Below are 15,233 nucleotides of genomic sequence, written 5' to 3'. Positions count from 1 at the left end.
ATTTCTTGTAGCAATAGCAAGGCTCTTTAAACAGTGACGTCAGAAACGATTGACCAATCGGATCACAGTATAATATAGTGACAGCGGTCACTTTTCGGCAGAACACCGACCAAAGCAGACGACATTACCAGGAGCTCCAAAACCGTGTGGGATAAAATAGCTCAAAATGTTCGCTACTCTCAACAAAAGTTGTGTTTGGGCTGAAAAAGACTCTTCTCTAAGCCTCCAAGGACAACCTGCTGCACTATGTGGAGCTTTATACATGCCGGTAGTTCTCCTCTGGGCCCAGTTACCCAGCAGACGATCCTATGCTCACAGGAAAAACAAAATGGCTCACACTCGCAGAATTGGTTGACTGGAAAAGCTTCTGGCACTGCCTCTTCTTGAAGCCTGCTTCTGGACAACCTATTGCACTCTGTGGGACTTAATACATCCCGTTTTATCCCCTGGATCCAATATACACAGCAGAAAAGCCCAGGTAAGCCAGTGTTATTTCCATTTGCATATCCCCCATTTTTAAAGGACGTTTGAGTACCGTACCGGATAGTCATTTTATCTACGCACGTGTGTTGAACCTCCCATGGTTGAAGACAGACTCACAACAACAGTCATGACAGTCGGTAATTTTGCCACCTGAAAAAGATATCTTATTCTTACCTTTGGAAATGTTACGTCGTGTGCCTGAATTATTCGGTCAACCCTTCTTCTAATCTTAGGTAAGACAACAATTCTGTGTAATTTGAGCTAGTTTAGGGTGGATAAATTGGGGGCCAGGTGCGAAAAAATAATCCCTTAGCTCTGCAGAAAAATGTTCAGCAGCATTTTTCTGCTCAAACAACAGCTCTATACAATTTGGCCCTCACCTCACAAAAAAACAGGAAAAGTTTCCGTATGGCGCCACCACTTTTTCATTCGATATGAAATAATATAGTATCTAATTTACCTCAATGATATATCCCTTTTTGTAAAAATGAGTGAAAAAGTGGTGGCGCCATACGGAAAGTTATCAAAAAAAACATGCAACCGTGGTGGTTACTATACTTATATCAATACGTTCTACGTAACACAAGAACAAGTACCTACCAAAAGGATGGCAACATTATTATTAGTATTATTATTTTATAGACAATTAAAATAGAGGCATTTGAGGAAATTGCATAAGTGCCCCTTCATCACATTGGTGCCCCATTGCCATGCAGACTCGATGCTTCACAAAGGCAGTTACCTCCTTTGCCCCTGGTCATTGCCTTGATGCCCCTTAAAATGCACTTCGAATTTCATGAATAGAGGCAATTGATAAATACAAATTGGATGATAAAAGATTGAAAATGTGGAGGAACTAATAATTTAATGCTACCAAAGTGTTCAATCTGTCAATAAATTAAATATATACACAAATACAAGTGAAACATTTTAAGCTGGTTAGATGTGTTGTGAATGTTTCTCATAAATGCCACAGACTTTTTCAAACTTACATGTTCGATGTATTATTAAATTCTTTAAAAAGTTGAATTAAAGTACTCAGCCAACAACCCAAAGCCCACTTCAGTTGGAACAATTGTCTAATGAATGTTGTTTGGATTTGAAAGATTTCTTGAAAGAAGTCTATTAAGACACCAATGTGTAGTAAACACTAGTATAGACGATGTGACCTCTGACGTCACACGAAAACCATAACATGATTCGCGCGCATACCGCCGGGCAAAACCTTTGTGTTTTGGCAGCCAGCTAGAAAGTGTACGCAATCTTACTACGACTACTGGCCATTACTTGTTACCAAGTAAGGTGTATGCTAATAATTATCTTGATAATTACCAATAGTGTCCACTGCCTTTAAAACAGTGTAAGTTTAAATCAAATCTTTGAACGTTAATGTTTTGTGACTTTCAAAAAGTATACCTAAACCCTTTATTAAACCTTGTCTTGACAACAGTATGAAACAATACCTGACTAGATATCATAAAGAGCTAAGATTGATCTTATCTGTGAAATGGTCTTAATTGCTAAAGGCCCTGTCACACCATGACGTTTAAGCCAGTGTATGCCGACGACATGACAATTTGGCAAATACGCTGGTGTACGTCCAATTAGTTATATGGGTAAATTTTTAATAAGTTAAGAGCACGCTGAAACATGCTGATATACGTCATTGTAAGGCAAGGTCGATCGTCAAGAAATGTTTTGCATGCCCAAAAATCAACGTATGCCACTGTTTGGCTCATAAGTTCCGCATCAGTTGTAGGTATAGTTATACGATCGTTGAAACACGTTTACACACGTTACTTGTAAGTTTTAAAATAAGTCAACATACGTCGAGACGATGTCATACGAGTATAAAACATGCTGAGAACAACTCCCTCTGAATTAACGTAGTTGTGGAGAAAGAAGTAATTTTCCACTAAAATATTTAAATTTGATTTTGAGACCTCAGAATTAGATTTTGAGGTCTTGAAATCATCTGAAAGCACACAACTTCGTGTGACAAGGGTGTTTTTTCCGTCTATTTTTATCTCGCAACTTCAACGACCAATTGAGTTCAAAATTTAACAGGTTTGTAACATTAATTTGTGCATACGTTGAGCTTACACCATCTGAGAAGACTTATCTTTGACAATTACCAATAGTGATGTCCAGTGTCTTTAAGCAATAAATATTGCTTCTGGGTTAATTGAAAACTTATCACCGGCTGAAGTTAAAGTCAATTATCTGACAAGTATCTATGAAGATAGATCAATATTCAAAAAAGGCAACATGATAGTGGTGCATTTATTTAACAGGTGGAAGTGGAACACATCATCACTGAATGCACAACAGGTGTAGACATTATACAAGAGATGATTCGAGCTGCTATAAAGGCTACCCTCTGCAGTTGACTCAAGCATGCAAGCAATGTTTCCATCAATGGCTGGGCAGAGTGTAGATTCCAATCTGAGGTAAGAACAAAGAAAACAGAAAGCAAAGTATTTATTTAATGTTAGTCTAAGGCCTTATTCCGTAGTGTACACCAGTCCAGGGCCCAATTTCATAGAACTGCTGAAGCACGAAAATAAGCTAAGCAAACAAAAATTATGCTGACCAGAATGGGGTTACCAACCAAAATACTATGTCGCAAGTACAATTTGTGACTGGCAACCTGCTCATTATTGCTTAGAGGTATTTTCTGCGTAAGCAGCTCTATGAAATTGAGCCCTGGAATTAGTCTGAAGTCAGGGGGCCATGTCTCTCTTGCCCTGATTTTTGCCTTGAGTGCCCTTTCATCAAGTGTATCCTATATCCTTTGAGATTCCATTAGAACAAGTAGAAGTGCCTGTTCGCAAAATGAAAATGGCCTTGCCCCCTCACTATTGAAATTCCAGGCCTGCGTTGTATTAGTCAGAGGCTTGAGTCGAAACAGGGTCCACTGATGAGCTGGAAATCTCAGACTATGTGGTGTATCTTAATGTCTAGGGGTTATGGGTTAGATTCCTGTGCATGTCCATCTGTATCTGTTTCAGAGTCCCTGCCTGTAAGAGTGTACCAAGTGGTGATTCATGGCTTCTATATATCCAAACGAATAAATCAAAAATTTTAGTTTACTGACGCTTTCGGTTTTGGAGTTACCAGTTATCAAAGTTTCGGCCTAAAAGCCCTCGAGAAATGAATAGTACATTCCCTGTAAACACAAAAATGTGCGCCAAGGTCATCCCAACAAAAAGTAAAACATTTTTTTAAGCCTCCAGTTGGGCTTATAACAAAAGTAAACAAACAAAATTGGGATCTCGTTGGCGCATCATGTTACGCCCACCTGAACGTTTGACGAACAGTGCCTTCGTGCCATTTTCAACGCCTCATAACTCAGCGTGCCTATAAGATCCCATGAATTAAACAAGTTCAAATGAAAGAGCTTGCATCCCTAAAACAAATTTAAGTGCAAAGTGCGTGGGATCTCGTTGGCGCAGAGAGATAATAGAGGTCAAAGTTCAAATTTTACCAATATATTGCGTTTTCGCACCTCTGTAACTTCGCGCGCCGACATAAAAAAATTGTTTTTATGGCAACTGGGTATTGGAACAGTTTTCATCTAATGACAAATGAAAAAAGAATCTTGGGATCTCTGCAACTCTGCATGTCAAAAGATTTTTTGAAAATTTTCTAAAGTATTGTCATTCCACACATTTTGGCCTAAATTGGCACAACATTCACTTTTTTCATCACTGTAAGTATCTATGCCAACAAGATCCCATCAATGTTTTCTTGTATTTGGTTAAGTTGAGTGTACCTAAACAGATTTCAATTGAAAAATAATTGGGATCATGTTGGCCCACCAATATAACAAAGGTCAAAGGTCATATGAAATTACACTACTGCCTATTTCGGTCGATTTTGCGTCGTCTAGAAATCCACGCGCCAATATGATCCCATTAAGTTGTCTGCGTTTTATGATTATAAAGATTCTCAGCAACACATAAAAAGCAAAAACCAAATGGGATTTGAGTGGCGCTAACAAATATTACAGATCAAAAGTTCACAATACATGCCTATACACATTGTACTTATGCATTGCTGTGGCAATAGAAAGTGAGAAATATCCCCCAATTTCAAAATGTTGGCAAACCATGAAGGGGATAGGTCTCCAAAATGAATTTTGGTCAAGATATAGACTGGACTTGTTTTATGATCAGAGAAACATACTTGTCTCATAGCTTTACTTTTATTTTTATAATATAAAACCATTTTGTGTGTATTTCTTATAAAAGCTATAGTAGATGTTAAATTTGCATCAGGATAAAGAATATTAAATTTTTACCCATGTGTGTTTAGCACTGTATATTCACAGGCATATAAACAAAAATCACAGGCATATTACTTGGTTGGATTCAAACCCATGACCTTTGCAGAGCAGTGACATACCAAGTAGACCCCAGAGATTGTCTGGTGGCTAGAGGCAGTTTGAATCCTATTTTTAGCAGCGGGTACTGCTTATAAAAGCTACATACAAGATTATACAAGTTGTAATGAGTAGGTTTGTCGTTCAGATTTTGTTATCAAATTTAATTCAAGGCAAATATTTCATTTCAGAATGAATAAAGTTTTGCGTTGATGTGCTTTCTCGTTCCGATATGCGCAAGACTTCACAGTCTATTGCAATTCAGGCAAAGCTGCAAGAAATTTAAAGCTATCAAAGCTGTTTTGACTGCAACTTTAAGTAAAGGGATAAACTTAAGAACATCAGAGGCCCTGCAAACTTACCCAAAAGAAGTTTACTGACTAGCCGGGATTGGTAGGTGTTGCAAGTGAGTTCTCAGGAATCTGGTTTTGTCGGCCAAACAATGTCTTGAGTGCCTTTCTAAACTGTTTGTACTTAATGGCATAAATGAATGGATTCAGACAACCGTTTGCAGCAACCATGGCAACTGTGATGAGGTAAATAGCAGATGAAAAGTCAACAGCCACTCCAAGGTAGAAGAGTGAATAAATTACAACATTTGGTGTCCAGCAAACAGTGAAGGCAATAAACACAATCAGAAGGGTCTTGAAGGTGTTACGTCTAGCTCTCATCAAGGACTCTCTCTGGTCATTGATAGCTCCACCTCCACTCCAAGATGGCTGAACTGCTGGTGCAGGACCAAGTCTTGCAGCTCCTTTCTTCAAGACGAGTGTAATGTGGATGTAGACAACCAGCATGACAGTCATTGGTATGAAGTAAACGATAAAGTTCATTGAAATAACCAAAATCTCTGGATGCTTCAGTGATTTTCGTTTGCACTCCAAATTTTCATAGTAATTGATAAACACAGCGTACAAATTAAACACAAAACCACAGATCCAAACACACATTACAGTCAGAATGACATTCGTAAGAGTTGCAAATCTTTGGTATTTGAAGGGGAACACAATGGCTAGGTACCTCTCAAGGGTAAGGGCTAAAAGATTATAGGTTGATGCACAGAACAGACCCCATAAGAAGAAACCTGACACCCATAGTCTACAGAGAATTACTCCTCCAGCCCCAGGAGGGAGTAGGTCCGGGATGGGTATCACACTGCTTAGAAAAAGCACAAGGGATCCAAGGAAATCAATCAGGGCTTGGTTGAAGATGAAAGCGTTGGTGATAGTGTGCATGAAATGGACTTTGATGATCACAACACACACTAAACAGTTGCCACAGATGCCTAGGCATCCCACGATGGTCTGGAAAATCAAGAGTGGTAGCTGTTCTGCCATGACTCTACACTGAAGACATAAACCACTCAATGCTCCTTTTTATACATTTCTCAAGGCTTTAAGTTTTTGTTAAAAAGGCTCTCAGGAAAATTAAGTAGAAAATTTCCATGTTTTTGTTCTATTTTTAGAATCATCTTAGAAGATGTAATTGTCTAGGTTTCTCCAATTACCAGTTGACTTTAGTCCTCTGAGAGAGGTAGTGTAGGTTTTAATCTTACACTAATTTAGTTCCTTTTTTTCCTTTTTGTAGTTCAACCTGGCAATCTTGCTCAGATGTAAAGAGGATAAGAATGCACTTTTTTATTGTTAAGTCGACGAGTTGGCCATAATCTTGTTTTAATTCAAGTTGGTAGGGACTTGGAATGTCATTGAAAGCGCAAGCTCCAATTAAAAGATGGATCAAAGATTTTATACTTGAACAATCAAACACAAATGAATACAAAAAACACACTCAATGGTACGAGGGCAAAATGACAAAATTAAATGGGGAAAGTAAATTAGAAGATAGAACCAGACTAGACTAGACTAGGATGACTTTAATAGGTGAAGGGATGGGGTGAAATACTTAATTGATTTGACTTTTGGAGGCTGAGATAGACTGATGAAATATTTCTATAGTAGGGTTGGCTGGATTGATGGAACTTAACATTGAATGGGGATAGTGTATGAATCCCTTTGCTGGGGAACGACCCCTGAATAATAATTCAATTTGTGGGTTTGTTTTTCCTTTAAATCTTGGACTCTTTAGGGTTGACTACAACTGGTGAGCAACAAATCTAAAAACTACAGAAAATAAAACGCCAACTGATTGTTTTTTAATGAAATTCTGAATCTCTTTTGAGAAACTTACCCAAGACTTTTAGAGTTCCTTATCCAGGATTGGTAGTAAGTGTTGCAAGTGAGTTCTCAGGAATCTGGTTTTGTCGGCCAAACAATGTCTTGAGTGCCTTTCTGAACTGTTTGTACTTAATGGCATAAATGAATGGATTGAGACACCCATTTGCGGCAACCATTGCAACTGTGATCGTATGCACTGGTGAATTCAAGTTAATGTTCACACCCAGATTGAAGAGGAAAAAGATGACTGTGTTTGGTGTCCAGCAAACAGTGAAGACGATAAAGACAATCAGAAGGGTCTTGAAGGTGTTACGTCTAGCTCTCATTAAGGACTCTCTCTGGTCATTGACAGCTCCACCTCCACTCCCAGATGGCTGAACTGCTGGTGCAGGACCAAGTCTTGCTGCTCCTTTCTTCAAGACAAGTGTGATGTGGATGTAGACAACCAGCATGACAGTGTATGGCAGAAAGTATGAGGCGATTGCAATAGCAATGCCAAAAATCTCAGAGTATTGAATCATCTTTTGCTTGCATTCACCATTCTTAATTTGTACTCTAAACATGGGTTGCAAAGCAAACAGAAATCCAGAGATCCAAACACAAGCAATAGTCAGAATGACATTCCTACGAGTTGCAAGCTGTTGGTATTTGAAGGGGAACACTATAGCTAGGTATCTTTCAAGAGTGACTGCCATCAGGTTAAATGTAGAGGTGACAAAAAATCCCCAAAGAAAGAACTCTGACACCCATAACCTACAGATGAGTGCCCCTCCAGCCCCAGGAGGGAATGGATCTGGGATGGGTATTACACTGCTTAGAAGAAGCACAAGGGATCCAAGGAAATCAATCAGGGCTTGGTTGAAGATGAAAGCATTGGTGATAGTGTGCATGAAATGGACTTTGATGATCACAATACACACTAAACCATTACCACAGATGCCTAGGCATCCCACGATGGTCTGGAAAATCAAGAGAGGTAGATTCTGTTCTGCCATGACTCTAGACTGGAGACGTGTGCATTCTTACCTGCTTTTATACATTTATCAAGGCTTCCAATTTTTCTTCAAAGAGCGTTCAATAAAAAAGGGTAGACTTTTCTTCAAGTTTCTTTTCCTGTTGAAAAAGTATTGCTGAATATGTAGTTGTCAAGGTTATCCAGTTACCAGTTGACTTTAATCCTCCAGAGCCACAAATTGGCACATTCAATTGTTCAAAATATCCGAGACTCCCATAAACACTACTATGAACGTGACTTTAAATCACACACTCACAAAAGGAATTAAAAGAGACTTTTTTTTTTGTAGTTCTATCTGGCGGTCTTCCTCAGATCTATAGGGAACAATAATGCCCTCCATTTTTGTACAGGCATTGGAATGCCCTTGGTGGTTAATGTCAATAAGTTAGCCCTTGTCTTAGCTCAAGGGGGAATTAAGGTGGACTTGAAATGTCACAGTGACAATTATTGCAAACTTTACCTGGAAGGAAGACACAGCCAGAATTTGGATTCCATGTTTCATCTGAAATAGAGTGTAGAGGGGTTTCTGACCAGCCCAGGAAAGTTTGTGGCAGAACTATTGCTTGGTTTTATGTAGGTGATGGTCAAAGAGTGTTGTACATGTACATTGTACATTGCAAACAAGATATTGTCAAGATGTGTGATTACAACTTATGTTTTCAAAGAATTGTAAATTTCTTTGTAAGTGAATAGTTTGTGTGTTCATTTGATTGTTTAGATTTGGGTCTTGTTTTGGGGGTTTTGGAGTGTGTTTTTTTTCGGGGGAATTGCCATGGGTCTGTCTGTCAATTTATTTTATAGAGCAGCACTCTCACACAATATCAATCTTAAGCTTTCTCTTTGTGAGAGTCTGTTATGGTTCCATAATAAACAGTTAAAACAAAAGTTAGACACATTTTCAGTAATTATATTTTTAACAAATGATGTGATAAAACAGATTATAGATTGCTGCACTATGTTTTAGGTCTTCAGCGCATACAGAAATTAATTCTTAAATCTAAAGGTTTAATTTTTGTGGAGTGAGGGTTTAATCAGCCTTTGTGTTTCACTTTTTCTTTGAGTGCAAATTTGACATATAGCATTAATTGTTATTTAAATCTCATCCATTGTGTTCAGGGAATTCCTTTTATCAAACTAATCAAAAGAAAATTTCTCCCGGTGCCTTGTTTTAAAATCTCCAACAGTATTGTCCCTTTTCTTGGCTCGCCCTTTTCTATCATTCTAAATTTTATATGATGGTAAAATATTTTTTGTTCTCGGAAGAAAGATGACATAAGACTTGATATCAAAGTGGCTGGCCTTTATTTCCGGTGACTTGTCAAAGTCTGTTGTTGTTCCCAGTAGATATCTATTAAGTCGGGGGGGGGGGGGGTTCTCAAAGATTGTACAATTTCTTGGGCAATTAGGGCCATTTAAAAAACAGGTTGATAGCAATAGTCTGCCTCGATTGACCACACAAAAGGGGTAAATGAGTCAGCCCCCCAAACAACTCTATATATTTTTTTAACATATAAATCGTGACAAACAATTACTAAAAAAATTGTTTTATTGTTCGTAAGCATATACTCTTATGTTTGAAAGAAAAAAAATTCTATTTCCAGGTGACTTTAATCTGCTTTTCAATGGGCCTATTAGTTTGTTTTGGTTTTCACCATTTACAGTTAATAATGCACGCCATGCCCCAATGCATTAAGTTTCAAGCTACATGTGTACAAGGTCAAAGCTTTAGAATGTGTTCTTTTATTTGTTGGCTTATGCCCCAGGATTTAAGAACATTCCTTTTAGTAATTGGTGTATGTTAAAAATGGATCCTAACATTTTCGGATGTAAAACATTCAGCAAAATGTCACTCAAAACCTATGGACACCCCCCAAGAAAAGTGGTTTATTCTGACGGCTCTGAAAACAAAAAACATAAAAAGGTTTCACTTCCTTCTATTTTTCAGTGAACTGGTAGCAGTAATTGTGTGCATGTTCAGGCAGATCCTGCTTGAGACCTTCCTAACACAATCATCCAAGAGTACTTTTTCATTAAAAGTTGGGAGTGAGAGCTAGTGCATCATGATGCTTGTTGGCAAGTGGACTGCATTGCTTGCCATTTTGTTGGTTTGTTGCCATCATCCAGTGAACGGTCGAGGTAATTTGTCCCCTTCTTGTTAATAATTTTGTGTTAATTTAAAAAGTAGGATTTGAAACTTTGCATAGTGGGAGTATAATCGGATGAGGTGTGTGGTAGCACCATGTGTGAATCTCTTTTGAGTAGTGTTGGTTCTGAAAAGAATAGTTTCAACTCAACTCAATTCAATCATTGTGCTCCTGAGCGTCTTTGAGACAGATTTGGGGGCAAAACAAGCACTTTTTGTTATTTATTTCATCCTGAATACTATATAGGGCCTGTCACACTGCAACGATTACTGAAAACGATAACGATCACGTTAACAATGCACGCCCTCGATTGATTGAACAGGCGTGCGCGTATTCTGCGCGGAGGAATGCAACCAATAGAATGTGTTCTCCTCTTATTGTTTTCGTTATCTTTGCAGTGTGACTGGCGCTTATCAGAGCATACTGATCAAACATTGAGTTGTCAACCACCGGTTCTTTTCAGAACCAACACTACTACTCAAAAGGGATTTACACTCAATGCCACCACAAACCTCAACTAATTAAATTTGAAACACAAGTAAAAAAATTACTAAGTTAGTTTCGTTTACAGTTTATTACTTGGTATTTGAAACAAAAATAACATTTCTCCTTAGTGATCCCTTGCCTGCCGTTTCTCATGTTGTATTGTAAACTTGGGTGTGGTCCCTGGTTACGGCAGTTACAGGTTATATGTTTCAACCCAAAATTTAATTTGAAAAAGACAATTTTTAAACAAACAAATTAAATCAAAATTCAGTTGTTATTTTATTTTAAAGGCAGTGGACACTATTGGTAATTACTCAAAACAATTGTTAGCATAAAACCTTACTTGGTAACAAGTAATGGGGAGCTGTTGATAGTAATTCAGAGATGCAACTTTTCCGATTTAAATCGGAAAACCGAGATTGTGAAAAACGGCTCCCTCTGAAGTAACATAGTTTTCGAGAAAGAAGTAGTTTTCCACAAATTTGATTTCGAGACCTCATATTTAGAATTTGAGGTCTCAAAATCAAGCATCTGAAAGCACACAACTTCCTGTGGCAACTTCAACGACCAATTGAGCTCCAATTTTCACAGGTTTGTTGTTTTATGTATGTATTGAGATACACCAAGTGAGAAGACTAGTCTTTGACAATTACTAATAGTGTCCAGTGTCTTTAATAGCTATTTTGCTAGCTCTCTCTCTCTCTAATACCTGCTTTTGGATGGTATTTTAGTGCTGATCATTGGTAACTTTGGTGTGTGTATCCTTTTAGACTTAATAATTCTGAATTATTTTTATCTTTAAACAATAGGTGCCTCCAATCTTGTATTTGTGGCCAACCAATTCCCTCCAGGGATCTACGTAGCTCAGGCAGATACCTTCAATTTCACCGTCATCCCTGGTACTTCAGACCCTTCCTTTAATCCTCTTGCTGTTGACTATGATCCTGTAAGTAGACAGGTCTACTGGACAGACTTTGGTATTTCCAGCATTCAACGTGTCTTTTTGAATGGCACTGGCTTGGAAGTTCTTGTCAGCAATATTGACGGTAAGTTCCACTGGTTTTTGTGGTTGGTGTGTTAATTGAAAACAATGTATTTAAAACTATAGGGAGTCATGGCATAGGAGTACAGAGCATCCAATTAAAGTTCTGGTGGTTAAAGGCAGTGGACACTATTGGTAATATTGTCAAAGACGAACCTTCACAAGTGGTGTATCTCAACATGTGCTTAAAATATCAAATCTGTGAAAATTTGTTGGGGGTTTTCTGGACGAAAGTGGGAAGATTTTGAACGATGTATTATGTTTATCAATACTTCTTAAAACTAAAATAATAGGCAATGTTTATACATGATAAAATAACTTGAGCGATCGCACGTAACCCTCCCCACCGTAGATTTGAAGGCAATACATAAAAAGTTAATGATATTTTAACAGTCGGTATTAAAGTTTTTTTGTTTTGTTTAGTAAAACACTAATCTGTTTTCATAAAAAAGTTCTTCTTACTTAGAAATACTTCGATGTCGAGTGCTTGCAATAAACCGTGGACTAAAAAAACTACCTAAATAAAGTTCATATTAAATTTTCCAATTTGCTCTGACAAATAATTTGACCTGTTTTTAAATTAATTATAATATTAATGTTATTACATTTTTAAAGAAAAAATGCTCTAAAATTAATAAGCCCCCTTACGAACACAATAACTTGGTACACATAAATATAGTATGGCTTCCAGTGCAGTTAAGTTGACGTTGCAATTCATGTTGAATTTTTTAATAGCGACGATCGGAAATCAAGCAGTTGGTATACAACAGTATAACATTAGTTTAAAAATAAAATAAAAAAATTGACGGACCAGTCAAAAAACTGGCAGACCAGTGAAAATCAAGCCAACTGGTCCTGCTGGCCAGTTGAAAAAAAGTTAAGGGCAACCCCTGTTGTGTGCGTTCTAAACTTGAGGTCTCAAAATCAAATTCGTGGAAAATTTATACTTCTTTCTCGCAAACTATGGCATTTCAGAGGGAGCCGTTTGTCACAATGTTTTAAACCATCAACCTCTCCCCATTACTCGTCACCAAGAAAGGTTTACTCTGATAATTATTTTGAGTAATTACCAATAGTGTCCACTGCCTTTAAAGGCCCACTCAAACGGGCATGCATCGATAACGACAACGAAAACGAGAACATTTACAATGCTCGTCCTTGATTGGTTGAGTAATTGTGCGCGTATTCTGGGCAACGAGAACGAGAACATTTACAATGCTCGTCCTTGATTGGTTGAGTAAGCGTGCACGTATTCTGGGCGAAGCAATTCAACCAGTAGAATGCGTTCTCTTTGTGTTGTTGTCTTTATCGTTTTCATTATCGCTGCAGTGTGACTGGTCCTTTAGTCATCGAAGTGTGGGTTCGGGTCCCGGTCTTTTGTCCTTGAGCAAGATACTTTACTTATGATTGCTTTTCTTCACACAGGGGTATAACTGGGTACCTGCGAGGGTTGACATTGATAATGTGTATGAAAAAGCCATTGGATTGCTACGGTTGCCCAAGTTGTATACTCCCCATGGAGCTTAGAAAGATTCAGTTCAGTTCAGTTCAGTTCTTTAATAATATACGAGCCTTGCCCTTTAACTTGAAGCACAGCGTACATTATTTGTGTCCTTGAAGGTGATAACAGTCAAAATAGTTTGTTTCCTGAGAGTAAACTGTTTGTCAAACAATTCCCATGAATTTGGGACTGTACCATGCTCCTATGTTTATGAAAGGAAGGGGAAGTCCCTATAAATTACATTTCCCTTCCAATGTCAACAGCCATGCCAGATACACAGCTTCCAGGCATTTTGTCATAGTTCTATAAACTGACAACAATGGCAGTTCAGCAATGTCAATCAATGAGAAATGTCGCTCTGTGTGTGACTCAGTTCATGAAAACACCAAAACTAAACTTTTTTAAAGAGTGAAGTGATCAACTATTAAAGGGAAAGATAGGATTTTTTAAAATAATGGCAATTAAAACCTACTTGGTTAGAAGTACAGCAGCCTTCAATAGTGTAAAACATTTTGAGAAACATCACTTCAAATTAATAATGTGGTTATAAAGTGTAAAAAGATATCAGTTTTATCCCCCAAAATTTTGAATTTGAGAAACAATGCTACAAGGAGGCTTTGAAACTTTGCATGGTATATTTAGGTTAGGTTTGTGGTAGCACCATGTGTAAATCTCTTTTGAGTCGTGTTGGTTCTGAAAAGAACCAATGGTTGCCAACTTAACTTAAGAACAAGCCATGGTAAGGGGTCTTAAAATGCTATTTTACTCACATGTTTCAGCCAAATGTTTTCTCTGATAATGGAGAACTGGCTTTCAATTTTGTAATGGTTCAGCTCTTCATCATCATCCTTCGTCCTTGGACGGAATAGTAGAAGCAGCTTTGATGAAATAGTGCCAGGTTGCTTTGCGTTGTTGGGTCTGGTTTGGTGTCTGTGTAGCTCATTTTCCTCCTGCCGCGATTCGGTTGTCCGCCAGAAGCTCTTAAAATTAGTATTTTCAACATAATGACTCTCTGCTTTTTCCTTAACCCTTTTCCCCCAAATTATTTCCTCATCAGAGGTAGATGGTTTGACCCTTGATATTGAGAACCGTCTAATGTACTGGACCGATGCCGGAAAGGACTTGATAGAGAAAGCTACGATGGATGGAAACAACAGAATGGTGGTTGTTAGTCTCACAGACTCTTTAGGTACAACAGAAGTTAAACCAAGAGCTATCATTCTGGACACCAGCAACAGGTTGGTTTATTTTGGGGTTCTTTAAAGGCAGTGGACACTATTGGTAATTACTCAAAATAATTATTAGCATAAAACCTTTCTTGATTACGAGTAATGGGGAGAGGTTGATAGTGTTAAACATTGTGAGGAACAGCTCCCTCTGATGTGTTACGTAGTTTTCGATAAAGAAGTAATTTTCCACGAATTTGATTTCGAGACATCAAGTTTAGAATTTGAGGTCTCAAAATCATGCATCTGAAAGCACACAACTTCGTGTAACGGGGATGTGTTTTTTTCCATAGTTATCTCGCAACTTTGACGACCAATCGAGCTCAAACTTTACAGGTTTGTTATTTTATGCATATGTTGAGATACACCCACTGTGAAGACTAGTCTTTGACAATGACCAATAGCGTCCAGGGTCTTTCAAGGGAAAGTATACCTTTTTTTTAGCCGTTTGATTGTTTCAATGAACTAATATCTGAACATTTCAAAAGGTGGTCTGAAGAAAATTCTGAACAAAATCCAAGTATTTTCACGCAGGAAGAATAATCCCTAATAGGGATACAAAATCTGATAAGCATTACGAGGTAACGCTTCTCAGATTCAAATTTTTGGGGCATAAAAAGTGTTATCTTTTATTTAAGAACCACATTACTTAAATGCTTTATACTATCAAAAGCTGCTGTAGGCTTCTTTTTACCAAAAGTTGTTAATGCCACAAACTTTATGATTACCAATCATATACCTTCCCTTTAACTCAGTTTGAAAGGGAAGCAATACGTTG

At 37.8% G+C, this 15,233-nt stretch overlaps 3 protein-coding genes across 3 annotated transcripts in view; 1 reads left to right on the top strand and 2 right to left on the bottom strand.

Moving 5' to 3' along the window:
• Nucleotides 1-352: 352 nt before the first annotated feature.
• Nucleotides 353-15,233, top strand: part of LOC117300656 — a 41,563-nt gene continuing 26,682 nt past the window's right edge. The window contains exons 1-5 of the mRNA XM_033784351.1: nucleotides 353-478; nucleotides 2,778-2,933; nucleotides 10,002-10,192; nucleotides 11,496-11,732; nucleotides 14,287-14,467. Coding sequence (XP_033640242.1) covers nucleotides 10,117-10,192; nucleotides 11,496-11,732; nucleotides 14,287-14,467 — 494 coding nt within the window. The 5' untranslated portion in view covers nucleotides 353-478; nucleotides 2,778-2,933; nucleotides 10,002-10,116. The remainder of the gene's footprint in view (nucleotides 479-2,777; nucleotides 2,934-10,001; nucleotides 10,193-11,495; nucleotides 11,733-14,286; nucleotides 14,468-15,233) is intronic.
• LOC117301015 (melanopsin-like) lies at nucleotides 5,248-6,204 on the bottom strand. The gene has a single exon (XM_033784895.1). The coding sequence runs from the start codon at nucleotides 6,202-6,204 to the stop codon at nucleotides 5,248-5,250; it is 957 nt and encodes a 318-aa protein (XP_033640786.1).
• On the bottom strand, nucleotides 7,074-8,036 carry LOC117301014 (melanopsin-like). Its single transcript, XM_033784894.1, has one exon. It carries the CDS (start codon nucleotides 8,034-8,036, stop codon nucleotides 7,074-7,076), a length of 963 nt encoding a protein of 320 aa, XP_033640785.1.

This window comes from Asterias rubens, chromosome 16 (assembly GCF_902459465.1).
Source record: "Asterias rubens chromosome 16, eAstRub1.3, whole genome shotgun sequence".
Taxonomy (NCBI): domain Eukaryota; kingdom Metazoa; phylum Echinodermata; class Asteroidea; order Forcipulatida; family Asteriidae; genus Asterias; species Asterias rubens.
Note: the sequence above shows the minus strand (reverse complement) of the source record. Positions and strands in the feature narration are given on the sequence as shown.

What these genes read in the sequence shown, in the direction of transcription:
- LOC117301015 (XM_033784895.1), bottom strand. Translation starts at nt 6,204, where the DNA reads ATGGCAGAACAGCTACCACTCTTGATTTTCCAGACCATCGTGGGATGC.
- LOC117301014 (XM_033784894.1), bottom strand. Translation starts at nt 8,036, where the DNA reads ATGGCAGAACAGAATCTACCTCTCTTGATTTTCCAGACCATCGTGGGA.